This window comes from Manis javanica, chromosome 8, assembly GCF_040802235.1.
Source record: "Manis javanica isolate MJ-LG chromosome 8, MJ_LKY, whole genome shotgun sequence".
In the NCBI taxonomy this organism is placed as follows: domain Eukaryota; kingdom Metazoa; phylum Chordata; class Mammalia; order Pholidota; family Manidae; genus Manis; species Manis javanica.
The window spans coordinates 1,999,265-2,026,220 of NC_133163.1; the positions used below are offsets into that span (position 1 = coordinate 1,999,265).

The 26,956-nt window shown below is 64.1% G+C and overlaps 1 protein-coding gene and 1 long non-coding RNA gene across 5 annotated transcripts; one reads left to right on the forward strand and one right to left on the reverse strand.

The window, feature by feature from the left end:
• Positions 1–288: 288 nt before the first annotated feature.
• ASPG (asparaginase) lies at positions 289–25,204 on the reverse strand. Of its 4 annotated transcripts, none has more exons than XM_036991486.2 (17): positions 25,005–25,204; positions 18,712–18,820; positions 18,299–18,373; positions 17,837–17,948; positions 16,131–16,256; positions 15,146–15,227; positions 14,526–14,609; positions 9,468–9,580; positions 7,248–7,430; positions 7,017–7,130; positions 6,555–6,671; positions 6,138–6,233; positions 5,692–5,855; positions 3,147–3,233; positions 1,357–1,456; positions 971–1,051; positions 289–430 (listed from the first exon to the last, which is right to left on the reverse strand). In XM_036991486.2, the coding sequence occupies exons 1-17, from the start codon at positions 25,084–25,086 to the stop codon at positions 410–412; spliced, it is 1,746 nt and encodes a 581-aa protein (XP_036847381.2). In that variant the 5' UTR covers positions 25,087–25,204; the 3' UTR covers positions 289–409. The 4 variants fall into 4 exon arrangements, with proteins under 4 accessions (XP_036847381.2, XP_036847380.2, XP_036847379.2 ...); XM_036991485.2 differs by lacking the exon at positions 15,146–15,227 and adding an exon at positions 13,533–13,641 and having other exon boundaries at positions 25,005–25,202; XM_036991484.2 differs by lacking the exon at positions 15,146–15,227 and adding an exon at positions 13,533–13,659 and having other exon boundaries at positions 25,005–25,201.
• On the forward strand, positions 7,404–14,427 carry LOC140850681 (uncharacterized). Its single transcript, XR_012133622.1, has 3 exons — positions 7,404–9,146; positions 10,694–10,888; positions 11,550–14,427. It is a non-coding gene; the product is annotated as an uncharacterized lncRNA (long non-coding RNA).
• Positions 25,205–26,956: the final 1,752 nt, after the last annotated feature.

Genomic DNA, 26,956 nt, shown 5'->3' on the forward strand with positions numbered 1-26,956 from the left:
GGCTTCAAAAGTGAAAAGGACTCAAACCAGAGGAGAGCTTGAGCAGGAGGCAGGAGGGAAGGGGCAGCCTGCCTCCCCTACCCCCACCCCTACCCCCGCCAGGCCTGCTGCCTCAGGAAGGATTAGCTGAGCGTCCATCACGCCAGGGTGCTGCAGACACCGCCCTTTGACCCAGAGCCTGGGCCCTGACTCCCACACAAATGCCCACAGTCCTGGGCCCATACAGATCCCCTGAAGCAAGGCTTTGGGGACTGGGAGATGTCCCCAGGGAGACTTTATTGCCACTCGGCCCGACAAAGACCTTCAGACTGTCTTGGAAGCAGCAGGGGGCACATCGCAGTGCCTGGGGGTGGGGTGCCTTCAGTCCCACAGGAGGGAATGGCTCCCACAGCAGCATGGCGGCTTCAGGTCAGACACCAGGCAGCACATCCTGCAAATGCATGTCTCTTGAGGGCCAGGTCGTGTGTGGGGCAGGGCAGACAGACAAGCCTAGGCACCTCAGCAGTGGGGCCCAGCCCTTCACACGGGAGGTACCCGGGGACCTGAGCAAGCCTGGCCAGCCTTGAGAGTCCTTAGAGGGCCAGGCAATGGACGGGGGAATGGCTTGCCCAGCCTGAGAGGCAGGCCGGTGGACCCAGCCCAACAGGTCCTGGGGGCAGGGAAGGGTGGGCAGGACTTGTTACAGAGGGATCTGAGAAGCTTCTGGCCATGGCTGGGGCACTGCAGTGCTGTGGTGGGGTGCCTCCCCAGCTGGCCTGACAGAACAGGAGGTCTGAGGCTGGCCCTTCCTACAGGAAGCCCTCCCTGACTGCCCCCATCACCCTCTGGGCACTTTTCAGCTTCCATTACCACAGGACTGACTTTGACCCACCTCGGCCTCTAGCTTTGTCCCCAGAACTGGGCCTTGGATATACTCCCTAAGCCAGGGTCCAGCTGCCAGCCCCGTGTGGGTGACGGGTGGGGAACTTACTGGGCTCGGGGCCTGAGCACCAGGCCCACGCTGGAGGCTCTGCAGTAGGCTCACCACTTCCAGGTTCCCAGCAGCCTCTGCCTAAGGGAGGAAGCACACGGGAAGGGGCTGCTTCAGGGGTGCTGACACCCCCCAGCAGGATACCCTCGTCCCCTCCCTGGCCAAGGACAGCAGCCTGTGTCCCCATGGCTCTGGGCCCGGAAACAGGTCTGGGCCAGGAAGGAGGACAGCCCCCCGGAGCTCCTGCACGTCAAGTGTGTCCACCAAGAGCGGAGGAGTCGGGCATTTGGGGAGGGGTGCAGCAGACGGAGCCAGTGGAGCTGTCACGGAGGCCTTCCTGGAGGAGGTGGCCTTGGAGAGGGCAATAGGGCACTGGTGGCACTCACAACGAGCAGGGCACTGCGACCGTCGTAGCCCGGCTGTCCCAGGTCAGCCCCTGCCTGCCACCACACCCGAAGGCCTTCAAGGTCCACTCTGGATGCCAGCCTGGAAGGGGAGGCGGTGCCATCAGGGCCTGCTGGAAGTCCCCCCATCTGCCCACCTCCCTGCCCAGGGGTGCCTGGGCTGCTTTTACAAAGCCAGCCCCAAGTAGCTGACCCAGCATGGGGCAGGGGTGCAGGAGTTGCTGGGGGCCTGTGGGCAGCTTGGAGCTGGCTCCGCCCAGTGGGGTGACTGACTCAGATGAAGGGTGCACACGCGGGCACACATACACACGCGTGCACGTGCACCCACACCGCCAGCTGAATGCCACATGCCAGTTCCATATTTCACAGCGCAGCTGTCCCTGGACGGAGCCCATGGAGGCAGGGGGTCTGAGGCAGCGCAGCATCAGGGAGAAATACCTGAGCCTGGGCGGGAGGCCTGGACCCAGGGGGCTGCGCGGAGGGTCCTGGCAGGGAGAGGGCCCGGGCCTGCCTGTCCTAGAGGAAGGGTTGGCACAGCACGGAGCCCCTCCCGGGCCCCCCCCAGGCACCTCCTCACTCCTCCGCCCTACCCTGGGAGCAGGCAGGGAATGGCCCCACCTGGTGTGCTGGCTGGGGCAGGGGGACAAGGGAGGGGAGGGCCCCCACAAAGGGACGCTGGTGACTCCCTCCCAGTTAGGAAGCAGCAGCCCCATAGCAGGTGCCCCTTAGCCACTCCTGGACCTGCCCTCTGGCTCCCCAGCCAGCTCCCACACACACTCTCATCCCAGAAGGGCCCCCCAAATCCAGCCAAGCTCAGGTGGGACGAGCCCTCTCCCAAGCAGAGTCCCAGGCAATGGGCCCAGTCCTGCTCCTGTGGGACCTGGCTGTCACCGCCTCTCTCCATCTCAGTTTTTCCATCTGTCAGTGGAGCCACCAGACCCACCAGGGGGTGAAGCCCTGAACCAAGTCACCCCAGAAGTCCCTTCAGAGCCAAGACCAGTGGCTGTGTCCCAGCATCCTCACCCCATGGGACAGCCCCCCGTGCCCCTGAGGCTGGGGCTTGGTGGGGTCTCTCCACCCGGCATCTCAGCTGGGGGCCTTGGGGCCAGGCGAGGCGAGGCGCTGTGGTGGAGCCTCCACCCTGGCTACCCCAGTGGCCCGCCTGGTCTCTGCCCTTCTGTTCTTCACCCCCCACCCCACTCCTCATCCCTCAGACCTGGCCTGGGGATAGCCCAGGCTGGACACAGAAGGAGCTGGCAGGCATCACCAAGTGACAGGCCCAGGGCAGGCAGTGACAGTGTCAGCAGCAGCAGGGGGCGCCCAGGGGGTGGAGGAAGGGGCTGAGCTCTGTAGCCCTGGGCCTGCCCTCTGCCCAGCCCACCGCAAACACCCCCAATGGGAAACTCTGCCAGCTGCAACCCATCTCCCCAGGCTGGCCCCAGGGGTCACTCAGAGCAGTTATGAGGTCAGAACATTGGCGACTGGCTGCCATGTGCTGGGCAGGATAGCTGGGGGGCTGTGGTCTGTTTCCCCCTGAAGGGGGTCGGCTCCCCTGAACTGACCTTGTCCACCCCAACCTCCCCAGATGCAGCCCAGGCCTGCCCTGGGCCCCTCCCAGCCCTTCCCACCATGGCTGGTGCACACTGAGTGCAGTGGCCGCTCCCTTCTCTGAAGCCCCCTGGCCCAGCTGGCCGACCCTCCCTGCAGGCCCGGCTCTCCTTCCTGGGCCCCGTCCCCATCCGTGGAAGGGCAGCTGTGGCTGCAGCCCTCACCTGCACAGCTCCGTCCCCGTGTCCTCCAGCTCCTGGGGGGACAGGCAGGCCCCAGCTGCCCGCAGCAGCCCAATGACGCGCTGATGCCTGCATGAGAAGGAGCGTGCTGTCCACCCTGAGCGGCTTCCGCTCAGCGCCAGCAGGGCCTCGTCCTTCATGTGGGGTCAGGAACTCACCCACCCTGACCCACAGCCCTTCCCCAGATGAGGGCTGCTCCCCCCACCCTTTCACCTCTCCATCCCTCAACACCCCCAGGCCAATGGGATGCACTCTTGGGGTCCCACACTTCTATTCATCCAGGGACCTTCCCAGGACCATCCCAGGGACCTGCAGGGAAGGGCCAGATCCTGAGGCGTCCCAACCCCCAACCCTCAGCAGCAACTGCATCCACGTCTCAAGGCCTCAGCCAGGTCTCCCCTGGCCCATCCTGAGGGCCCAGGGCACTGCCAGAGGTATCTAGGGACACCCCTCCCTGGCGGACAGTCGCCCCCACACACAGAGCCAGCCAGCCCTTCTGCACACACCTGCCCCAGCCAGGTCTTGACCTGGGGAAACTGAGTCGGTCAGGCCTGGACTCTGCCCTTGGGGGTGGATAGGAGACACAGGCAGATGAACATGACAGGGGGTGTTGGGCAAGGCCAGGAAGCAGGGCTGGCGGCCCAGAGCAGGACCAGATGTCTGAGTTTCTAGAGGCAGCCTGGCCTGGCCTGAGCCTGGAGCCACCCTCCGGAGGCCCGTGAACACGAGCGGGGGTGGGTGACACCAAGGGGCAGGACGAGCAGAGGCCTGGGACCTGCTGCTGTTGGGGGTGCCGACCGGGCGTGATCGTTCATGGGTCCCCTCCCCAGGGCTACAGGCGTACCCCAACCCAGTCCAGCCCCCTTGCATGGCCCCCCCACCTTCAGGGAGCTTGGGGAGAAGGGTTGGGCCCCCCAGGCTATACTCCACCCTCCAGAGTGGGGCTGGCACCTCTGTGCCACTCTGGGGCGCAGCAAGGCTGGGCCAGGGAGTGAGGCCGGGAGACTGGTTTAGGGGTACAGATGTCATGACAGTGGTGGGGACAAGGGGGCAGGACTGGGTTGGGGCGAGCTCATCGCATGACCAGCCCACACCCAAGGATGCACAGCCTGGAATTTCAGCCAGATCACGCCCACTCCCTGCCCACCAGTGGGGCCAGGGACACGCCCCGAGCACAGCCCCTTTCTGTCTGTCCTCTGCAGGCCTGTTCTGAGAACCTGGGCTGCTCACAGGAGCCTGGGAGGGGAACTGTGGCCCATTACCCCTTCACCAAGGGTCACACACCCCACCCCAGGGCTCACAGGACTTGACCAGACAGTCTGGCAACCCGAGGGTCAGACATGAGATTCATGGCACTGGAAAGAACCCCGGGTCCAGCAGGCCACGCAGCCCCTGGGGAGAAATCCCCAAGCAGGAGCGGGGCTCTGGGCGGGGCTCTGGGCGGCACGAAGCCGCGGTCAGCCCTGCATTCAGGAACAGGGAGAGCACAGAGGTGAAAAGCGGATGCTGTGACCCAGCCCCAAGCGCACACCGTGCTCTCACACATGGCCATGCCCTGCCCGCCTCATGCCCACTGCTCCAGGGAGTGCCAGTCAAGCAGGCGAGGCCCAACCTTCAGAGACATGCCAGAAAGGTCCCGAAAGGGTAACGAGATGCCCAGCCACAGCAGAGGACATGCAGGCCCGGGCCCGGCCCTGCTCCTCTGGCCTAAGGCTGGCACAGGGGGAAGGGGTCAGAGCTGGACGGCGCCGGGGTGGAAAGCCCTGTAAGCTCAGCTCCTGGCTAGTGGGCCCCACTTGGTGTGTGTTTTCCTTCAATATTGATCCCCACACAACCTCCCCTGCAAGGTGCAGCCCCAGCACAGGCCTGTGGGGTCCCCAGCCTCTGGCCCTGGCTACGGGGTCGGGTGTCCCCACCGCCTCTCTGCCCAGCATCCTGTGTCCTCTGTGTGTCCTTTGAGGAGACTGAGTCAGGCGCCCACACCGGCTGGCCAGGGCCTCGGGGCCTCAGCAAGAATGGAGCCCTGCAGTCCCCACAGGGCCCCAACACCCCCGGCCGGGACCCTGCCGTTAAGAAGCCAAGTCTGCTGGACCAACCTGGACCTCCCAGTACCCTAGGGCAAGTCCCAGCCCAACAGCTGGCACTGTGCACTTCTTCTACACCTGCCCTTTATACCTGCTTGGCCAGGGCCTTCTCCCCTTCACCCAGCCCTACGGGTGTGCAGAGACAACTTGGGGAGCAGTTGTCTTTGTAAGCATCTTCTTTTAGAAACAATGACATGACATGGCCTCACCCCCTCCAAGCAGCCCTCCCCAAACACACTACCCAGAGCAGTACGCCCTGTCTGGGCACAGACACGGTAACTGCTGGTACCTGGGGCCCAGGCTGGGGATGCGTGAGGCTCTGGGAAGCAGGTGTCCTCGGCCCCACCCAGCTCTGCCCGGGGGAGCCATGTGATCACAGGAAACCAGCAACCCCCTCTGAGGCAGCCCTGTCCAGGCACCCCCCACGGGGCCGCTGCAGGTACCTGCCCCGCACAGCCAGCAGCAGCGGGCTGAGGCCGTCCTCGTCCTGGGCGTTCACGTCCGCTCCTCTCCGCAGCAGCATGGTGACTGCCCCGGGGTGGCCCCCCCGGGCAGCTGCGTGCAGTGGAGTTTGACCGTTGAAGTCCTCCCGGCTCAGATCACTGCCCTGGGGTGACATGCAAGGGCATGTCACCCGCCGGGGGAGGGCAGGAGAGAGTCAGAGACTCCACAGGGAGGGCATGGGAGGGCCAGGGTGCACCCTGAGGGTGGCGTCTGATGCAGCCACCCCACCCACCCTTAGCTACAGCAAGGCCCCACGAGCTGCAGCCTAGCCTGGCCAGCCAGGACACGGAAGGCTTTGTAGGCCCCAAGGAAAGGCCATCCTGCCCCACACCACCTGGGGCATGGCACAGCTGGGGCTGGTCCCCAAGGTGGCTGCAGGCCTCACCAGTTCCACAAGAACCTGCAGGGCCTCCATGTCGCCGGCACGGGCCACAGCACAGGCCAGGCTGGGCATTAGGGCATCCCGCACAGCATGAGCCTCCTGGGAGGAGACAGAGGCACCCAGGGAGCATGTCTGTCCCTGGGGTCCTCGGCACACACACACACCCCTGCCAAGCAAGGCCCCCAGATGCCTCACTGAGTGGACCAGGCCCCGTTCTGCCCACTATCTGCACACTGCAGACGTCACTAACCCACCCCGGCCCCTCCTGCGGGCGGCTCCAGGAACCCCTGCAGATTCTCCGAGCTGTGGACCGGAGCCCCCACCTGGGCCCAACGCCAGGCCACGTGGGTGGCTTTCTGCCCATGCGCTGGAACGCCCCACCCCTCAGGCCCCCTGCCACTCACCTGCACTGGGCAGTACCTGGCTCAGACTGAGGAGCTGGGTGACCCCGCGGCTCAGCAGGCTGTGCTGCAGCAAGGGCTGGCACATGTCCACTGTGGGCAGTGTCATCTCTCCCCGGAGGTCCCTGGCCAGCAGCTAGGCATGGAGCACATGGAGGGCCAGGCCAGTTCTGCCAGGGGCCCAGACTAACCACGCTGGCCAGGCGCCCTCCCAGGAGTGTGGTGAGGGCTGCCCAGGGCCTGACACTCCTCCCAGGCCACCACAGGCCAGCCCCACCCTCCATCCCTACTAGCTCACGGTCACCCAAGGCCTCTGGGACCTCTTCCCAGGCCCACAATGTCTGAGGCCTCCTTTTTCAAACCCAGGCACACAGCCTCCTGGCTGGGCCCCACCGTCTGCCTGAGTCACACCCCCAGCATGCCCTCAGGAGCCCATGCCCACACCCGCAGGGCCTGTGCCCACAGCCGGGAGGGTGCACACCTCCTTCCTGCTGTCCAGGCTCAGTCCCGGCTGGCCTAACACATAGGACAGCTTGGCCAGGGCAGCCTCTGAGGTCATGTCAAAGCCGGAGACGATGCCAGCTCCCACCATGGCCTGTGGGAAAGGGGACATGGCAGGACATGGGCCACAGGCCGCAGCCCAGCTCGCCCTGTGCCCTCAGGCCTGTCCCCCCACCCCAGGCCTCAAGCTGCCCAGCCTCCACCAGCCCACCCTGCTGGCTGCATAGTCCGAGGTTACGGTGCCCTGCAGGCAGTGGGTGCAGTTGATGATGACGAGGCCTCGCCGGGCTGCCACCTGCAGCTCCTGCAGCAGCTCCGGCTTGGTGGGCCCGTTCCCGGAGCCGAAGGTCTCCATGACCACGCCCTTCAGCGGGGGCTGCAGGAAGGCCCGGACCTGCAGGGCGGGAGGGGATGGTGAGGGTTCCTGCCTTCTGCTCCAGCAATGGGGACCAGCAGGCCTGTCCTGCCCTCTCTGGGTGTGGGCACGTGGGCCACCAGCCACACTCTCAGGGTGGCATGCTCCGAGCAAGCCACGTGAAGAGCCACGAGGGGCTGCTGCCCACTGTGTCCCCCCAGACACCTTGTCCTATCTGGGGCGTTGAAGGCTGTGGTTGGTGTGCCATTAATCAGAACACCGTGGAGATGGGCCAGACGTCACGGGAGGCAGGCTGGAGATGAGCAGAAAAGGCCATCAGAAGCCTCACCAAGTGAGGTCCCACATCTGACACACAGCCCAGGGTGCTCCCAGCAAGCTGGTATTTGGGGAGAGCCCTGCAGCTAAACGGACATGCAGGGCCCCTCTGCCCCCGCACCCAAGGGTGCAAGGCAACATTTTGAAGACAAAGGATGGGGCCTTGGCCACCCCGCTCAAAGGCTGTCCCCAAGGAGGCACTGCTGCAGGGACATCTGTTCTCCAGCTCAGCCTGCACTGTGCCGGGCACTGGTGGGCACACCCAGAGACCTCAGGCCAGCTACCAAGTCTGTCCCTGGACCTGCCACATGGGTGGGAGTCCAAGGGCCAGGCTGCTGGCCTCGGGGACAGCATCTCTAGGCAGGCACATACGTCCACCCATCTGGAGCCTCCGTGCCTCACCAGAAAGGCCAAGTTCAGCTCTCCAGGTAGAGGACCGAGGTGGTGCACACCTGTCCCCAGCAAACACCCAGGCATGGGGACACCAGCCACCGGGACCAGCCGCCGGCAGATGCACATCACCAGCACTTCAGGGCCCAGGGGCCCGGAGACCGTCCCACTGGCCCACCAGCCCCCAGCTACCCATCCAAGCCTTGCCCAGCTTTGCGGGGCTGGGTCTGTGGACCCCGTTCTGTAGCTCTTCACTCCCCAGCCCGCAGCAAGTTCTAGAAGTCTCGTGAGAAACCTGGCTGACCAGGCTGTGCCGTCTGAGCCCAGCCTGATTTTCCCAGAAAGATCCTGTGTCGCTCAGCCCGCCCCACAGGCCAAGCCCTCTGGTGATGGGACCCCCGTGCATGCGCTCCCCATCGAGGAGCCCTGGCCGCCAGCCCCAGCCCCTGGGATGACCGTCACCCCCAAGCCAGCCCCCTGAGCGTGTCTCCCACTACACTAACTGGCACGTGCGGCGTTCTAGCGCCACCGAAGCTCTGGCCCGTGTGTCCTCACAAGGCCGCCATGACCCAGGGAGGCCCCACAGTCAGGCTTCAGCCCTCAGAGGCTCCCAGAAAGGCCATCACGACCCCAGGCTGTGAGTGACATGGAGCCTGAGGGCAAGTCTTTGCCTCTGTGGGGAGAGGGCGGGGTCCCAGTGCCTGTGGCCCCTGCCCTGGCCACCAGCAACAGCGTGTGCAGCAGTCTCTGGTCTAGGCCTGTCTGCTTGAACAGGGAGCCCCCCCCGTCTGCTCCTGCCCAGCCTACCGCCGTGCCTGATCACACCTCATTCACTCTTCAAATACTGTGGGACACCTGTCCTGTGCTGGGCAGAGGGACATGTGGACAGACCACCCCATTTGTCCCCAGCACCGTGTGAGGGGAGCAGACACCATTCACAGACCACAGGCCATTCCTTCCTGCTGCCCCACTGGGCCACCTGGTGTGGGGACACTCCTAAGAAGCCTCGTCCATCCAAATGGAAGAGGGGTAGGTAGTGCCCTGTGGGCTCTGAGCTCTGGTGCTCCCCCACTCCCACAGCCTGGTAGCACCCCCATGCCCAGCCGCAGCGCCCCTGCACCCAGCCTCTGTGCCCAGTCCCGGCGCCCCCTGCACCCAGCTTATGTGATTGTCATTCGCCTGGGCCTGATGTGGGCTTCAGGGTGATGGGGAAGGGAGGTGCAGGAAATAGGAGCGAAGGCAGGTGGAGCTGCACCAGCTGGAGTAGGCACTGGGGAGCGTGGGAGGAGGGAGCGGTGGGGGGGGAGGCTCTCAGGGGCAGTGGTGTGGGTGGGCCGGGCGGAGCCCTACCAGGGAGGCAGGGATCCCGGGGTAGAGGCGCAGCAGCCCCACGTCTTGCTCCATGTTGCTGTGCACCAGCAGCTGGTCCTTCCGTCGGACCCTCCGCACCAGCTCCTGGTTGACTATGACAGAGAGACCAAGTATGGGACCTTCTGGCCACTTGCCAACTAAGACCCCCAGGCAGCGCCTCTGTGCTGCCGTCCCTGGATGGTGTTTCCAAAACCTGAACCTTTGCGAGGCCACTGCCCCCCTGCCCCGCCCCCACCCTGGAGGAAGGTGCTGCCAGCCCCTGGCTCCCTCGTGCAGATACGGCTCTCGCCTGTGCTGGGCTCCACAGCGGACATGGGCCTGGGGGACAGGAAGGACTCCACAGGGACAGAGGCCTGCCTGAGCCTTGCGGCTGCACAGGAGTATGTGAGGAAGTGGAGGGAAGGCATTCCAGGCAGGGGGAACGGCATGTGCAAAGGCTAAGAGCACACAGGTGTGGTCCAGCCGCAGGGCCACAAGCAGTGTGCTGAGCTGGTGCCTGGAGCAGTCGGGGTGGCACTCTGACCAGCCAGCCTCACCTGTCCCTTAAAGGCACCTACCCCACTCACAGCCCCTAGTTAAAGAATTTATTAATTGATTGATTGGCTTATTAATGGAACCTCTGGACCCCTTACCTTTGGGGAAAGAAAGCCTCCATCAAATTCACCTCAAAAGTCTGAATACTAACCCCCCAGCCCAGGCCCTGTGGGAAGTGGAGGGGTCAGGTATTTGGGGCACACCCCTTAAACCTGCCAGGCAGAGTTGGTCCCCAGAGGGTCAGGCTCCCCACTGGGTCTGAAGGCCGCTGCTCTGTGAGGACTGTGCCACCACGGAGCCCCAGCCTTCCTGCCCTGCCCACAGGCACGCGAGGCAGACGGGGGCTCGACAGCAGGCCTGGCCTTTGGACCTCATGAGCCCAGCACAGGGCCCCATTCCCTCGGTCCCTGGGTGGCAGGAGGCAGGAGCAGCGTCTGTGACCCACTCTGGCACTGCCCACAGGGGGGGCCCATCTGAGGCAGCAGGCGGCATGGAAGGCCCCCAGTGCAGTCCAAGGGAACTGGAGCCCGGAATGGGGACAGGTCATCAAGGCTGGCCAGCCAGGCGCAGGCACACGATGATAACAGGGAAGGATGGGAGGGCTCCAGGACCCCCACACAGGGCTCCCCTGCCCCACCACAGGGGTGTAAGTGTGTGTGTGCCTCTTTCAGTCTCTGTTGGAGCAAGTCACACGCCAGAATAAACCAGGAGACCTTCCAGACATGTGCTGTCCCCTCGTGATGCATCGAAGAGGGTGCCCAACGGGCAGTGGGAGGGGGCACGCCAGGCCAAGGCCAGACGCCTGCCCCATGGCGCCACAGCATTAGCCAGCAGCCAGAGGCCCTGCGCCCCAGCTGGGTGGGCAGGTGAGACGGCAGCGTGTGGCAGGCTGCCACCACCCAAGAGTGACGGCTGCAGGGGGGGTTCACAGAGACAAAGAGGCCTACGTCCCACACATGCGGTGGGCCCCTCCCCGAGAGCCCGTGGAGCCCCAAGTCCCTCTCCCAGGCCAGGGATGGCTGTACCCAAGGCCGGGGGGCCGGAGAGGAAGAGGGATGGTCGCAGCATGGCATGGCGGGCACCATGACCAGGCTAGCACCCTGTTCGGCCCCCCAACAGCTGCTGCGGGAGCTGAGCTGGCCTCGTGCACAGGAGGTCTGCAGGCCCGTGTGCCCCCATAGCCTGGCAGCTTGACTTCCCCAGCACTGTCCCTGCTGTGGGCAGAGGGTGTGGGTCTCCAGGAGGCCCCGCGTGGACCACACCTGCCTTGTCCCCCAGAGAGGGCCCAGGGCAGCCGGGCCAGGGCCCCTGGGCCACCTCATCACGTGGCTCAGCGTTGCCTGCTGGGCCCCAGGCCCCACATCTGAGGCACTTCTCAACTCAGGTGCCAGAAGGCCAGGGCCTGCAGCAGGAACGGGGCGGGCAGGGTGCAGGTTCTCACCCAGCCCACAGGCTCCCTGGCCAGTGGAAACGTCCTGGTGGGATCTTGGCCCCGGGGCTGAGAGCAGCTTCTCTCCCTGGGGCCAGCTGCAGCCCTGCGCTTGCCAAGCTGCTGGGCCTCCGGGCCTGCCTGGACCCCACGCAGCCCGGGAAGAGGCTCCAGGATCCAGAGCAAACTCCTGCTTTATGCCAGTACACTGCGTTCTGGCGGTGCCACTCCTGAGCCCCAGGTGACTTAGTCCCCACGCCACAGGGGAGCCAGGTCCTCAGAGTGGCCACCCGCCCCTCCCTTCCTTCCTCAGAGGGGCAGCCCAGGGCAGGGGTCTCCCTGTGGGGAGGAAGCCCATCCGTCTGCCTGTACCGGTAGGTGGCTGCTACCTTGTCCAGCACCCCTGCCACACACCCAGGGCACACTGATGTGTTCCGGGCTTCACAACACCTGGAAGGCACTTGGGCAAGGGGGGTGTCGGGAGAAAGAACACGCCGGATGAGGGGCGGGGCTCAGGACAGAGCTGTGGCCTCCCTGCGTGGGCCTTCCCTCCTCTGCCCCAGGTTCCTACCCATGCTCTCCTCCTGCCGGGCCTGCTGTGGCCCCACCACCAGCCAGCACATCCTGCCCTCCACCTGGAACCCCCTGTCTGTGTGTTCTGCTGGTCCGGGGGCTTTCAGAGCTAGTGATCAGCCTGCCTACCCCAGGAACAGGCCCCCCTTCACCTGTCCCCACAGGAAGCTCAGCACACCAGCCAGAGCCCCCGGGTCTGCTCTCTGTGCTCCAGCCCTCCCTGAAGGGCCCCTGCCCGGAGCTCCCGAGGGTGCCCACCTGTTGGGACGTCCCAGGAAGCCCCCACTCCTGGGAGGCCATGGCCCAGGCTGCCCACAGTCCCCTGCCCCTATCTTGATCTTTTCCTCCTTGGGGTGGGGGCACTACATGCCAGCCTCCCGGAACTGCCCCTCCAGGCCTCGCAGGCCCCGCCTGAGCCCAGACAGAGTGCATGCGGGCAAGGAGACCACTCTGCCCTCTGAGGGGCGGGAACGCTGCAGACTGGCAGTCCCACCAGAGGAGCGGCCTGGGTCCTGCCGTCCCCCAGCAGCAGGCCTGCTTCCCTGCACAGCGTGAACCACACCTCGGCCCAGGCTTCAGGCCCCACAGTCCCCACAAACCAGCCAGCTCTGCCAGGTCTGGGGCACCCCTGCCCCAGGGGAGCCTGGGACAGGACCCCACAGCTGTGGGGTGGGGACAGGTGCCTGGGCCGACACCAGCCATAGGACCACCAGCTCAGCCGGGAAGAGATGGGTCAGGCTTGGTGACTGTCCCTACACCCCAGGCCTGACACAGGGCAAGGCCCCGGAGGCAGCCCACATCGCAGGAGGACGTGCAGGTGCTCCTGGCTGCCCCGGGGGGCCTTCCAGGGCACTGGGCGGGAGTTGGAGGGGCTAGCCATGCCCACCGAGGTCCTGGACTGCAGCCAGGAAGCCACTGGAGACATCTGGGGAGGCAGACATCTGCATGGAGGTGGGGGGCCTGGGAGTGCCTCCCGGTGGGTCGGGTGGGACCTGAGCTCCCCCACCATGCTGATAACACGACCAGAGGCGGCTCCTGGGCTGGGCAAGGGGTGCCCCCCAGGGCGGCCTCAGGCATTACTTGACCCCACGAGGGGGATGGGCTGCCTGCCAGGCCCAGTGGACGGAGGGACTCCCACGGGAGTCCCACTGACAAGGTCCCACTGCAGGAGCCACATGTGGAGGCATGTGGCAGGGCCACAGATGATCACTGGAAGGGATCCCTGGGCTCAGGGCCACCTGGCCGGGGGCACACAAGGGGCAGGTACCCCAAACCTGCTCCTCCTCCAGGCAGATCCCACGGCTCCCCGCTGGGGTCACCTATTGGTGACCCTCTCCTGGCACCCTCTCCTGGCAGCCCCAGATTCTCCACAGCCCAGGGTGGAACCAAGAGCCATGCCCTTTGCCAGCTGAGGGGACACCCCCAGCCCAGGCTTCCACGCCCCTGCTCCCTGCAGGACACCGGGATAGACGCCCTCGCCCACCGGCCCTGCTCACAGCCCGGCTTACTCATCACATCAGTGCCCACAACGGCCAGAGGGGGCAGGTTGGGGGAGCAGAAGGCCGCGAACCTGCGTGCGTCCACCTTGGTCACTCGGTTGCCCCGAAACAGCTGATTCTGGAAGAACAGGCAGACCTTCGGGGGAGGATGGTGGCTTAGTGCTGGGGAGCCCCTGCCCCTCCAGACCCCGCACATGGCTGCCCCCACCCCGGCCTCTCGGGGTCTGGGGGCAGCTGGCAGGACCGGCCCATCCCCCTGCCCATGCCTGCTTCTCAGGGATCCTGTCAGCCAAGCTGCAGAGAGCGCCCCTGCCCCCCTGGCCGTGCGCCCCTGCAGGGCCCTGTTCCAGAGCTTGGGGCGGGGTTGGATCTGCCCGGCCCGCGGTGGGCGGAGGGCCAGCGGGGGGCGCAGCTCACCACACCTCGGGCAGCCCCTCCCGAGGCCACCCGGCCCCTGCGTGAGGGGGCCGTCTCGGAACAGCCCTGCGCTACACGAGGGAAAGTGACGCTCAGGAGGGAAGCAGGCGGGCCCCCAAGAGAAGCTCAGTACATCTGCTTCTATGGACACTCGCATACATACGTACATAACAGAAATAAACATAATGTAGTGCATATAAGTATAACAGATACAAAATAAATAAGTACACATATATGGAAAATGTCCCCACTGCTAACAGTGGGCGGGTGACTCCAGGAAGTGACATTTGGGTGGCTTTGTTCTGTTCTGGTTTTTTCTACAGTGATGGTGCATTTCACTTCTAAGGTGAAAGACAGATCTTTAAAACCCTTCCTGAGCCCTCACTGTGAGCCCCCAGTGCCACCCCCACAAGCCCTTTGCCTCAGGTCCGAGCACACAGGCTCCACCACTGGGCCCTGGACCCACATGGCCAAGCCCCCTGCCCACCATGCCAGGGAGAGGGAAGGAGCACCTCGGGATCAGGTACTGGCCAGGACGGGGTACCTGGCTGGGTTCAGGTACTGGCTGGGAGGGAAGGAGGGTACCTCGGGGATCAGGTTCTGGGCAGCCATGAGCAGGGCCCCCAGCAGGTTCTCGCGGCCATCGTTCCACAGGGCGTGGATGGGCACCTGTGGGGAGAAGCCCAGGATTGGGGCTGAGGCTCGGAGAGCCCTGGAGGAGCCCAGTGGAGGAGCCTGGGGCAGGGGCAGGGGCAGGCGGGCGGGCGGCAGGGGAGACAGGACCCTTGGGGGAACCGGCTGCTCCTGCTGACGATGTCAGCCCGTCCTGAGCCCCGACCCCCTCCGCAGGTCTGAGTGCCCATTGCCGGCAGCCGGCCAGTCCCCACAGTGGGAGGGATACGCGATGGGCATCCTGTCCCAGGACCACACCACTGCCCAGCCCAGCTCCCTGGCAGAATCATGGGCCAGGCGAGGGTGGCCAAGCACCTGGTCATAGACCGGCACCTGTGTCTACCAGGGGGACCAATGGCACAGGGTGACTGGTCAGTGCCCAGCTTCCTGCCACCCCTGCTCAGGAGGGCAAAGAGGGGCTGGGCTTCTGGGGGGCATTTGGAGACCAGGGTGGGCAGGAGGGCGGGTGTGGTCAGCAGGGAGCGGTCAGTGCAGGGCCTCCAGAGCCTGGGGCCACAGTCCTGGGTCCTCACTGGCTCTGCTCCTTGTGAGGTGTGCAGCTGTGGGTGGGGAGCCCTGGACAAGTAGATCTGGGCCTCTGAGCCTCCATTGCCCCTTGGGTTTAACAGAGATAAAGGGGCTTTGTCACGGCAGTGTGGGGCTTAAAGCCTGCGTGTAGCCCTCCCTGGGGCCAGCAGTGGTCATAGATCTGCCCTTTGTCCCTCAGAGGGGCCTGTGTGGTGGCCTGAACCCAGAGCTCGAGGGGCCGGGGAGGGCCGGGGTCGGCCTGAGCCCACGGCTCTCGCATGGGCTGCAAGTAGGAAGCGCTCAGCCCTGCACCTTCCTGACCAGGTGGGGACGAGGAGACAGAGCCGGGCAGGCCACCTGGTCAGCCCCTGGCAAGACTTCCCTGGGCTTTCTGAGCTTCCCCCAGGAGGTTTTCAAAGGGACATGGACACAGGCTTCCCTCTCAAAGGCCTGGGTCTCTTCTCCCAGGGAGGCTCCGAGGTGCTCGGTGGGGCTGCTCCCCCCGACCCTGGGGCTTGCACTTCTGCAACAGCTCACGATGCCACCACAGGCAAAGGGGACCCGAGTTAGCTCTGACGCAGGCCCTGGCAGGGGTCCACGCTTGCCCTGCCACCTCCCCTCAAATCTAGAAATTTTCTAGAACATTCCACCTACCCAGGCCCTGGGGAGTGTCTGAATCAGGTTGAAAGAGGAGGGGCGGCATGCGCCCAGGTCCCTGAGGATGGCGCCCACAGGAGCCACAGTGGGAAGAATGAAACAGCGGACAATACCACAAGGCCGACAGCAGGTGCCCCATCCCCAGGAGGCAGGGCTGGCGCCAGGCAGGACCTGAGTGCTGCCAGCACAGGCAGAGCAGGAGCCACCTAGGGAGCCGCAGGACTGAGTGGGAGCCCAGGATCCTCCTGGACCGCAGCGGCGCTGACCCACCCCATGGCCTCGGGAAGGCCCACAGAGCCTTGCGTGCGCCGGCCAGCCTGGGGCATTAATTACCTGGGCACCAGTTAGGATGACGGCTTTCTGCAGGTTTTCCAACACGAAGGAGAGCACGGAGGCAGCGAAGGCCATGGTGTCCGTGCCGTGGATGACCACAAAGCCATCATACTGCTCATAGTGTCTCTGTGGGAAAGCGGTGAGTTTAGGCAGGCCTGGTCCCGTGCTGCTGCTGGCCAGAAGGCCCTCTCAGGAAAGCGAACCCTCCCCTGGAATTCTGGGCCCTGTGTCTGCCCGCTTCCAGAGCAGCTTCTTTCCCTGACCCCTTGTGTGAGCCCACGGCACACATGGGTCTCCCTGACACCCCTCAGTGCACAAATAACACGCATATGGGGCCTCTGGACATCCCCCGAGCTTACGAAGGTCCTGCTGACTGCTGGCCTGCGTCTCCCCCTGATGATGCCCTCAGGGCTCCCCACAACAGGGGTCTGTTGGGCACTCCACCAGAACTCAGCTCAGCACTCCCAGAGAGCCCCTGGCTGAGCAACCGCTGCCTCCAGGACAGCAGAGGGCTGCAGGAACGCAGGAGCCCAAGGGCCTCGCATGGACACAGGGCACAGCAGGTGCTCCAAGCCAGCAGGAGAGCTGAGGCTGCCTGGGCTGGACGTGGGCAGGAGGGCAGGATGCTGATGGGCAAACATGAGCCAGAGTCCTTCACACACAGCATGCTGGCCAACACTGTGGGGATGGCCACCAGCCACCACCTCCTAGAGGGCAGCCAAGGCCGATCCTCTGTGGGTGCCTCGCTCAGGCTGTGGCTGCAAGAGGCCCCAAGCAGTCCTGACGCGCCAGTCCTGAGAGGCCCCCTCGGGGCCCACTAAAGGACCCCGCAGGCAGTGTGGGGGGTGGCAAGCTGCAGACAAGCCGAACCACGCAGCGGACTGGGGCGCCCTCTGCTGGCCCTTTGTGAGTCGCCCGGACTCCAGAGCCAGGGCGGCGGTGCCAGGCGCTCAGTAGAGCGGTCGGATCCCGACCGGAGTCTGCTGCTGGCCACAAGCCACTGAGACTGCCCCAGACCACGGCCCCAGCCGGAGGCTCCTGCAGGGACACTGCTCCCGGAGGCGCAGCGGGAAGGCAGGGCACCGGCGCATCCGGGTCAGGGGACGGGAGCCTGTGCAATGAGGCCCCGCTGGTGGGGTTTCCTGAGGGACGCATGTGAGAAACGGGCCTGGAGGGGCTGGGAAGACCCCCCGCCCCCACCCCAGGGGTTGGTGCTGAGGTGCCAGGAGGGCAAGCCGGGCTCGCACAGGCGCAGGGACAATGGTGCTCTTGGAGAGAATAGAGAGGGAAACTGGTGGAGGGGCGGCCCCAGCAGGGGAAGTGTCCACACCGGACGCTGCAACCACCAGGCCCGCGCAGCGCTGCACCCTTTTATGGGCCCTCACTCAACTAAGACGGAAACCCCAGGGTGGTCATGGGGTGGACAGATGGGGACAGGCCAGGAACTGGGCTTGTCTATCTGTGAGGAAGGGTCAGGCATCCTGGCCCAGGGCACTAACTGGGACAAACCAACTCACAAGCGGACTGGAGCAGCTGTCCTGGCCGCTGCCTCGCTAGGGAAGTGCAAGTGGCCCTCACTGCCCACCCACGCTCTGCTGGCCTGGGAAGGGACCTCAGGAGCCCTGCAGCTGCTGCGACCCAAGGGCCCAGAGGGCTTCTGCAGCCCCGCCCACTCCCCAGCCCCGCCCACTCCCCAGCCCCGCTACCTCGATAGTCTGGGCAATCTGAACCCACTCGACGATGGTCATGTCACTGGAGTCAAAAAGGGGCTGGCACTCCAGCACCGTGTAGATGACCCTCTGGTCGGGGCTGGCGGGCCTGCGGGAGGCAGAATGGCAGCTCTGCACCCCTCCTGCACCCAGCTCTCCCACCAGGCCCCTGCACCCAGGAACAATGTCCACCACCCACAGGAGCTTGGCATCCCAGGACCCACTGGGCCTCCCTTCCTCCCGTGACCTCCCAGAACAGGACTGTGGTCCCAGGGAGGCCCGAGGACGGGCCAGGACGGCTGCTCCCACGCAATGTCCCCTTCCCCCAATCAGCTCTGAGAGGCCGCGCTTGGCCCTGAGTGAGTCAGGAGGCCACCCTGGGAGGAGGGGATTGCTTGTCAGCCTGCCAGCCACGAAGGGCACCAGGCCCAGCATACCAGCTGAGATAAACCAACTCACAAGTAGACTGGAGCAGCTGTCCTGGCCGCTGCCTCGCTGGGAAAGTGCAAGTGGCCCTCACTGCCCACCCACGCTCTGCTTGCACAGGGAAAAGGACCTCAGGAGCCAAGAGGGAGAAGGACCTTCCCACTGGGGGAAACGACCAGTGGGGCCACCCCTGCCTCTCTTGCTGGGCTTGGGTCCCCAAGGGCCACAGTGGAGGCCTACAGCCCCAGAGGTGGGGGGAGTCTGAGGCTTGCTTGGTCAGTTCGGAAGGACATCAGCAGGGGACCCCTGCACATGGCTCCCCAGAGGCACTGGGAAACCCCAGTCTGATCCACAGACCTGCCAGCAGCCCTCCAAGCTCAGGGTGACCCTCCCCCCATGGCAGCTGGTGCCACCCCTGCCCTGGGCCCCGGGGAGCCCACACTCACGGCAGCACTAGAGTGTCCTCAGGGAGGCCACGGGTCCGGGCATACTCCTCATCGTGGAACATGGGTAGCGCCCTCAGGACGGTGGCCAGGCCCGCCCCGGGGACAAGCACTGCAGGCAGATCCCAGGGGGGTGTGGGGTCAGCGGCCCGCAGCCCCCACCAGCAACTGTCGCACAGCCCATCCCTCTTGCTGCACATGCCGGGGGCCAGGATCAGGGCAAGGGTCGGGGGCCAGGATCAGGGCTGGGCCAGGGGAGTCAGGCTGGGTGGACAGGCCTGCAGCTGCCGTGGAGCCCTGGGAAGGGTGGGCAGCTACCCGTGGGGGCAGGATGGCCTGGGCCTGGGAACCCAGGCTGACCGCGGCTCTCACCCAGATGGCCCCAGGCGCGCCGATGCTCCGCCCAGGGCCTGCTCCGGCTAACACCCCCATCTCCAGGTGAAATCACACCCTGACCGGGACCCAGGGGGCCCTGGCCCTTTCCAGTCCTCTTATGCCTTGTCCACACGCGCCAGCTCTTCTTCCCCCACCGCCAGGGTGCCCACACTCACATCCACCCACAACACACTGCTGGCTCTGCCTGGAAGTCCTCTGCCAACCCCCCTTCTCACTGGGCAGAAGCCTCACCCTAGCTCAGGGCACCACTTCTGGGAAGCCCTGCTTGATGTCTAGGCCCTGCTGCCCTTCCAACATGCCCCCGTCTGCCCTTGCTCCCTCGCTGGACTGTGGGTGACCCTCCAGGGTCCAGCTCCGGCCCTCTGCCTGCAGCCCCCATGTCCCAGAAATATGCACCCAAGGATACACTGGGCAGAAACAGTGCACGTTGTAAGAAAACCCTGGGGTCGGGTGTGTGTTTCCTGGAAACAACCCTTCAGCAGAGGCTTCCTGAGGCTCCCTGCCTCAGGTCCTGGCCTTCTGATCCAGCACACACCCTACGAGCACGGTGACAGTGAGCGGATCGGCTAACTCTCTGGGTGCGCTCTCCACCCACTGAGATTCCAGGGGACGTCGTCTCCCACATGCCTGGCTGTGCTGGGCACCCAGAGTGCTGAGGACAGCAGAGGCCCCCCTCAAGGAACATCCTTGGCTGAAACACTTCAGACTTTAAGGACCAGGGTCGGCGGTCACTCCTGGACGATGATCTGCGCCGGGCGCCATAACAAATGACCCCCAGCACAGCTGCTTAAAACGGCACCGCTGATTGTCTCAGTTCTGGAGGTGAGAAGTCCGGCGGGCTCAGGTGTCAGCGGGCCATGATTTTGCTAGAGGTTCTGGGGCGAGTGTCCCGGCTCCCTCAGCTCCCTGCACGTCAAACTGTGTCCCTGCTGCCTCTCGAGTAGGGGTCCTTCTCAGCTTCCAGAGGCTGCCCACACCCCCAGGCTGGAGGCCTCTGCTCCATCTTCCTTTAACCTCCAACATCACACCTCCCTTTAAGGAGCCGGAAAGTGCACTCACCTCACCGGTGAGGACGCCCTGCCCCTCAGCCCTGCCCTGCCCCTCAGCCCTTCCTTCCGCTGCCGTGGGAGTGTCTCCCCACAGGCTGTTGGCCAGGTTCTCTCCCCAAACGCTAACCTTCCTTGGGGTCAGCTCAGCAGCAGGCCCTGCCCCCCCAACCCACCACCCAAGGCCCTCTCCAGCAGCCCCAACTATGCCTCCTCACCACCGATGTCCCACACCAGGTAGGGTTCTGCTCGCCCACTGCCTCCCCTCTGGCCGTGGGATGAAGGGCCACAAACAAGCCTAGCGGCCCCGTGTCAAACACAGTGTCCACAGTCAGAGGCTGGCAGACCGCAGGGCGGGCGGGGTTGTGCTCCTCACCCACACATCTTTGCTCAGGCCATCTCCCCGCCCCAAATGGTCCCCCATGTGGCCACTTGCTAAGTCCTGGGCCCTGCTCCCCGCCGGCCCCCATCCAGCTCAGCCGCACAGCCCATGGGTGTCTATGCTGTCCGTCGGTCATCTGCCCAGGCACAGGGAGACCAGTCTGCGGAAGTGCACTAGGAATGACCCCACCCTTCCCCAGAGGCAGGGCAGGCTAGCTGGCGTCCAGCACTTAAGGAAACAGTAGAGCAGCAGGAACGGCAGGGGACAGCGGCGTGTGACTGCCAGCCCAGCCACCCTCCCAAGATGCCCAAAGAGTGACGAAGCATGAGCCTGCCTTCACAAAGGTCTGGACTTGCCAGCCCTTCCAGCATCCGTGACCAAACTGCAGGCCCTGGGCACTGAGAAAGGCTCAGAGCCACCAGCCACCCAGCACTGGTGCCAGGCTCCCCTGCTCCATCTGTCCCCAAAGATGCCCGTCCTGAGCCCTGGGACCGTGTGACTCTACATGCAAAGTCTTTGCAGGTGTGATAAAGTTAAAGGTCTTGAGAGAGATGACTCTGGGTGGGCCCTAAATGCCATCATGAGCGTCCTTGTAAGAGGGAGTGGGGACGAAGGAGGAGGTGACATGAGGGCAGCAGGAAAGGTGAGAATCAGTGGGCCTCGAAGCATGGAGTGATGTGGTCACAAGCCAAGTGGGACTCGAGGACCAGTCCCTGCCTATGGACGTCAGACTTGTGCCTCCAGCACAGGAGAGGGTCTGCGGTGTCTGTGGAAATCTGGGTATCCACTTAGGGGGCAGTGAAGCGGGGATCCACTTGGTTTGGGTTTTGTGGAACAACTTCATGACATGAATCCCTGCCACCCATAGCGAGGCTATTGCTGACAGCCGGACGATGTCTTCCAGGGACACTCCATGCTACAGTGTGGCCAGAAGGGGAAGGGCTGGACCCTGGGGCCCCCACCCACGGAACACACACATAGCAGTGGCAAAACCAGGCCCAGAAAAGGCTGACTTCCCCTCTTCGATCCCGTCCGCAAAGTGCTGTCCAGGCAGCCACACCTGGAGAGCATGGAAGCGCACACACAGGACCCGGGGAGGAGGCTGTGACGGAGGAACAGGAAGTTAACGAGCAGAAGGTTTTTCTGGGTTTTCTGATATTCTTGGCTTTTTAAAACTGGAAGTTAATTGCAATTTCCTTAATTATTCTAAATACATCAGCTTTCACATCTGATTTTGTGAATTGTATTATTTTTCTTAGCAAGGGCCCCCCAAGTTTTTGATCCTACCAAACCCAAACTTTGTCCCTGGGTCACAGGGCAGGCGGCCAATTTCACTGGCCACCAGACAAACTCTCTGTAAGGGACGGTCTGCCCCCTAGGAGAGCGGGTCCCCTGGAACCCCCCATATCTTAGGCTATAAAAATGTGAATTTGTGGATGGGCAGAGCTATGTTCCGGAAGGAGGTCCAGGCCAAGGGCACAGATGCCACATTGCAGTAACCAAGAAGCTGTGGACATCACCTGTACCAACAAGGCTTGGTTGCCAGGACCACCTGCAACCTTCCACACTGTCCCGGCACCCTCAGCTGCCTGGCCCCAAAACTCTGCTCAGCCTGCTATGCCAGCAAGAGCCACGCCCATGAGGGACACTCGGGCAAGGTGGCAAGCTGCTGGGGGCCACCGTTTGCTGCACGGAGCCTCTGAGTTCCTCAGCTGCACACGAGGTGGCCGCTGATGCTGTCAGCCTTGGGCTTGGGTTATCAGCAGATTTGGGATTCACGATGCCCTTTGACCTGTGACATCTTCGCTGAACTCAGAGAAGGGGTGTCCCTAGCTGCCACAGCTTCTGCCCTCCCCTTGCTGTACTGACCTCTGGCAGGGCTCACACATGTGGCGCGCCTGGTGCCCTGCAGGCCACTGTTTACCAGCAGGCACAGAAACACTCTCAACAGTGACAATCCAAACACCTGTGCCAGTGGCCACCGCTCCCCTCCCTGCAGGGACTGGAGCCCTATCAGCAGTACCAAGTGAGTTAATGATTGACCGCCAGTCCTGATGGGAATGCGGGGGCAGGCAGGGCCTGGAGTCCGAGTCCAAAGACCTCCCCTGGGCTTGCAGAGGACAGGTGCCAGCCCCGTCCTCCCCCCCAGCCTGGTCCGTCTGTCCCCACCTTGCTCCTTCAGCAGACTGGGGTGCTGTCCCCACCCCTTGGCACCGTTTTGCTTTACACACATTTTTAGGCAGCAAGTCAACACATGTGTGTCCCTAAAGAACACTGAGCGCCAGTCCCACACCAGGGCGGGCCTGAGGGCCCCTGGTCTCCCAGGACTCTGGGGTCAGGGGTCACATGACCTGGCACCCTGGTTCCCAGCTCCCTGGCTATTCCTCTTCTAGGGGGCAGCAGGAACCAGACCTCGTGTCCCTTCCTCCTTCGTACCCTGGGCTTCATCCTCTGGTTCCCTAAAGCCTTCATGATTCATGAGGTGGGGAAGGGTCGGCAGCCATGATGGGGATGCTGGCAGCGGGGTCAGGTCACACAAGAGCCTGGCACTGAGCAGCGGTTCCTTCTGGGGCAAAGCCCTCAACCCTCAGAGATGTTGCCGTGGCTCCCAGTGGACACAGCTCCTGCCCCACGACGGGAGCTGCCTCCTCCCAAGATGACACCTCCCCCAGGGCTCAGAAGACCAGGGTCCTCACTGGCCGGGACAGGCCAGCTGCTCTGACCTCGCCTTCACTGGGGCCCAAAGACGGCAGCACCCAGAGCAGGCTCCAGGGAAGCCTGGAAGACTCTCCCCTTCTAGAAACCGGCCTCCTCCACACCCCGTCTTCCCAGCATCGACGTGTCTGGTTCACTTTTGGAACATGCTGACTCTGCGGCCCCTGTGGGAAATCTGGTGGCTGTGGGAGCAGCCGGGACAGGAGGCTCTGCGGTGAGGCCACGGGACCAGGGAGAGACACCACCAAGTGCAGGTGGGGTCAGGGCTGGAGTGCACCTTGTCCCTGCAGCCCAGACCCTCAAGAACTCTGTTGAGCTCAACAGAATCACAGTGGCAACATGCCAAGCCTGGAGGGCAGTGTCAGGGCCCCAGACAGTCCGCTCGGGGGCTGTGGTGCGCTGGGCTGCTCGCTCCCCATGCAGCGGGGCCCTCCACCTCTGCCCACCTGCGCTCCCAACCAGCCAGGGGCGCGCGGCCTCTGTAATGGCTCCTTAGTGCACGACTGCCGGTTTACGCCAGCCCTCTTTGGCTAGTGAGGGCTGAGCTGAGGGGCCTGGCAGTGCCCGCTGGTGGACTGTCTCTCGCGGCCTCCCCAGGATCCAACATTCACCAACCCATGAACTGACCGATGGTGACACGGAGGCCACAGCAGCAGGGGGAGGAGCAACTGGCCAGGGGCCTGCAGACGCCCACGTCCCGGTGCAGAGCCCCTCCAGAACAGGGCTCCGAGCTGAGTCCCGGGCCCAGCAGGGCAGGGGTGAGCCGCAAGACAGCCGGGACTGGCCATGGATGCTGCAGATGGCGTAACAGGGTCAGAGCACCAAGAAGCTGCTGCCGGGGTCACGGAGAACGTGCCACTGCTACTTGGGTGGAAAGGGGCGACCAGAAGAGGGGAGGGGGCAGGGACGGGAAAGTGGCTGAAGGACAGGCTAGGGCAAAGGGGATGTTCCCTGGGGGCAGGCCCTAGGACGGGAGCTGGGAGAGGGTCTGAGTTCCAGACGCACTGGGGCACGGGGCTGGGCCGCCCCGGGTGTGAGCTATGGGGCCTCTGGCCGGAGAGGGAGCTGGGAGGCAGGGGGCCAAGAAGAACCAGCGCCGTGGGAAATGGGACCCCTCAGGGAGGACTAACTCCTGGACGGCAGAGGAGCAGAGACCAAGCCTGCAGGTTTGTCCTGGCCCACCGGGGTCAGAGCACCACACACACCGCGCAACCAGGAGCCGCCGTCGTGGAAGGTCATGCGACTGCCCGCCCCTAGGGAGTGTGGGAACATTCTGGAAGCTCATGGGGAGCGATCCCCTTCCCCCAGAGCAGGGCCCAGGCTCCCCAGACGGGGTCCCTCCCTGAAGGTGCTCAGCCCATGCTGGTGGCACCCCTGCTCGGGGTGGGGGGAGCTCGGTGCCCCGTCCAGGGCGCCACCCCCACGTGAAGCTGCTGCCACGGGGCAGAGGGAACAAGGCCGCAACCCCGCGGAGCCGCTTCCCGCACGTGAATCTCCGCAGAGACGTCAGACGCCCTGCAGCCCGACCAGGTACCAGGTTGGGGGACAGCGTGCGGTCACCTTACGGCCGCTCAGTGGTCCCCAGCGAAGGGGTCAGACCGCGGCCCTGCGGGGTGCCAGCCGCAGCATGGGCGTCAGAGGGCCGGGCCAAGGTGAGGCCCTCGCGACCGCGCCCTTCTCCCCAGGTCAGCTGGGCCCGAGGGCGCCCTGCGCCGGGACGACCCCCTGCCGCCCTGCCCGCGCCGCCGCCCGCTCACCGCCGCGCTCGCTCCGCATGCCGAGGGTACCGCCAGTGTAGACGGCCAGGAGCCGCCGCTCAGGCCCTGCCGCGCGCGCCATGCCTGACCGGCCTCGAGAACCGGAGGACCTCGGGGACCGGGACGCCAAGGGGCACGCGGGGCTCTAAGTAAACTAAGGGGAGACGGCGGGGCGCGCCAAGGGCACTCGGGAAGGGCGGGGCCCGCTGGAAACGGGCGGGGCCAGCGCGGAAGGGGCGGGCCCAACTGGGAGGGGACGGCCAGGGGGCGGAGGGACCGGGGCGGGGGGGCGGGGCCAGGAAGACGGTGCCCCCCCGCGGAGGGCTTGTGGAGGCGGGGCCCGCTGTCGGGGCGGGGCCTGTGAGCACGGGGGCGGAGCCTCCCCGGATGCTGCGGGGGGCGGGGAGGGGCGGAGCTTGCGAGCGCGCGCGGGCTCCCGGCCGCTGGGCCGCGGTGCAGGCTCCCCGACCGTTTGTGCGCTGTGCGCGTGTGGACGCGCGCGCGGCACTCGGGCTGCTGGCCGCGCGAGGGCTTCAGCGGAGGGTGGTGTGGAGCCGCACTGCGCGCCCGAGAGGAGGGCTGGCGGCGCCCCGTCGGGCCCTGCGGGAGGTGGCGGCCTCCAGCGCCGGCCTGGGCTCGATCTCCTCGTCCTTTGCGCAGATGCACCCTCAGCAAACCCAGCGCGCGGTGGTCACTCTTCTCGTCCGTGTTTTCTGCCTCTCCAGCCAGGTTCAGCCGGCCACGTATCTCCCTGCCGCGAGAGCCGCCGGGCCGCGGGTGCGTGAGGCTGCGAGCATGCCTTGTGCAGAGCCTGAGGCGCCTTGGGAATTCAGCCGGTTCCCTGCGGTCCCACCAGCGGGGCTCAGGTTTGAAGCTGCAGGAGGGAGCGCGAGGTGGCGGGGCTCTCGAGACCGATGGAACCGGATGGAACTCGCGCAGAGCCAGGCGAACTGGCACGCAGATGAGCGACAACGAGTGGCAGGCCGTTTGTTCATTAGGAGGTGCCCCTGGGGACGGAGAGGGTGGCCGGCAGCAGTCCCAGGAGGTCGCTGCTGGCCGTGCTCCTCCAGGGCCGCATTCAGGGGGCGCTGAACTGCTGAGGGCCAGCTTCCAGCACCTGGAGAGGAACGTCTGTCTCCAGAGAGGGGCCCCGAGGATTGTCACAGTATCTCTACACCACCCAGCAGGACAGGGAATCTTCAGCTAGGCATTCCCACAGGAAAAATAACCTCCACCTTTATCTCACCACACACACGTCGACCTCATACAGGTCATAAACTCAGGTATAAATGATAAAACTATAAGGTTTCTAGAAAAAAATAATAATTTATTTTTGATGTGGGGTTTAACCATAAAAATCTTAAATTGATAAAATAAACTTCGTCAAAATCCCAAATTGTTTATCTAAAGACACTTTAAAAAATTAATAGGACACACATAAAAACTGTCTCGAAAAGGATATAGTCCTAAACATAAGGCCTAGAACTGTAAAACTCCCAGAAGAAAACATGGGGAAAGAGCACTATGACACTGGACTGAACTGGTGGTGATATTTCTTACATGTGGGACCAGAAGCACAGGCCACAAAAGTGAAAACAGGACTACATCAGACTTAAAAACTGTGCATCAAAGCACACAATCATCAGAGTGAAAAATCAGTCTGAAATTATTTGCAAATCATTTATCTGATAATGGGTTAATATCTAGAATATGTAAGGAATTCCTACAAATCAATAAAAAAACCAAGTAACAAAAAAAATACTGGCAAAGGACTTCGATATTTCTCCAAAGATTACATTAAAATGGCTAGTGAGCACATGGAGATGTTCAACAACACTAATCATCAGAGAAATGCAAATCAAAACAAACGAGATACTATTTCACACCCATTAGAATGGCTATCAAAAAAAAAATGTTGGTGAGGATATGGAGAGACTGGAATCCCTGTACTC

Excerpts from the sequence above, each read along its gene's own strand:
- ASPG (XM_036991484.2), bottom strand. The coding sequence starts at position 25,086 with ATGGCGCGCGCGGCAGGGCCTGAGCGGCGGCTCCTGGCCGTCTACACT. Across the intron at positions 9,581-13,532 it reads TGTGGGCACTGATGTGATGA|TCAACCAGGAGCTGGTGCGG; the intron begins GTAAGCCGGGCT and ends TCTCTGTCATAG. Across the intron at positions 5,856-6,137 it reads TGCAGGTTCTTGTGGAACTG|GGCAGTGATCTGAGCCGGGA; the intron begins GTGAGGCCTGCA and ends ATGTCACCCCAG.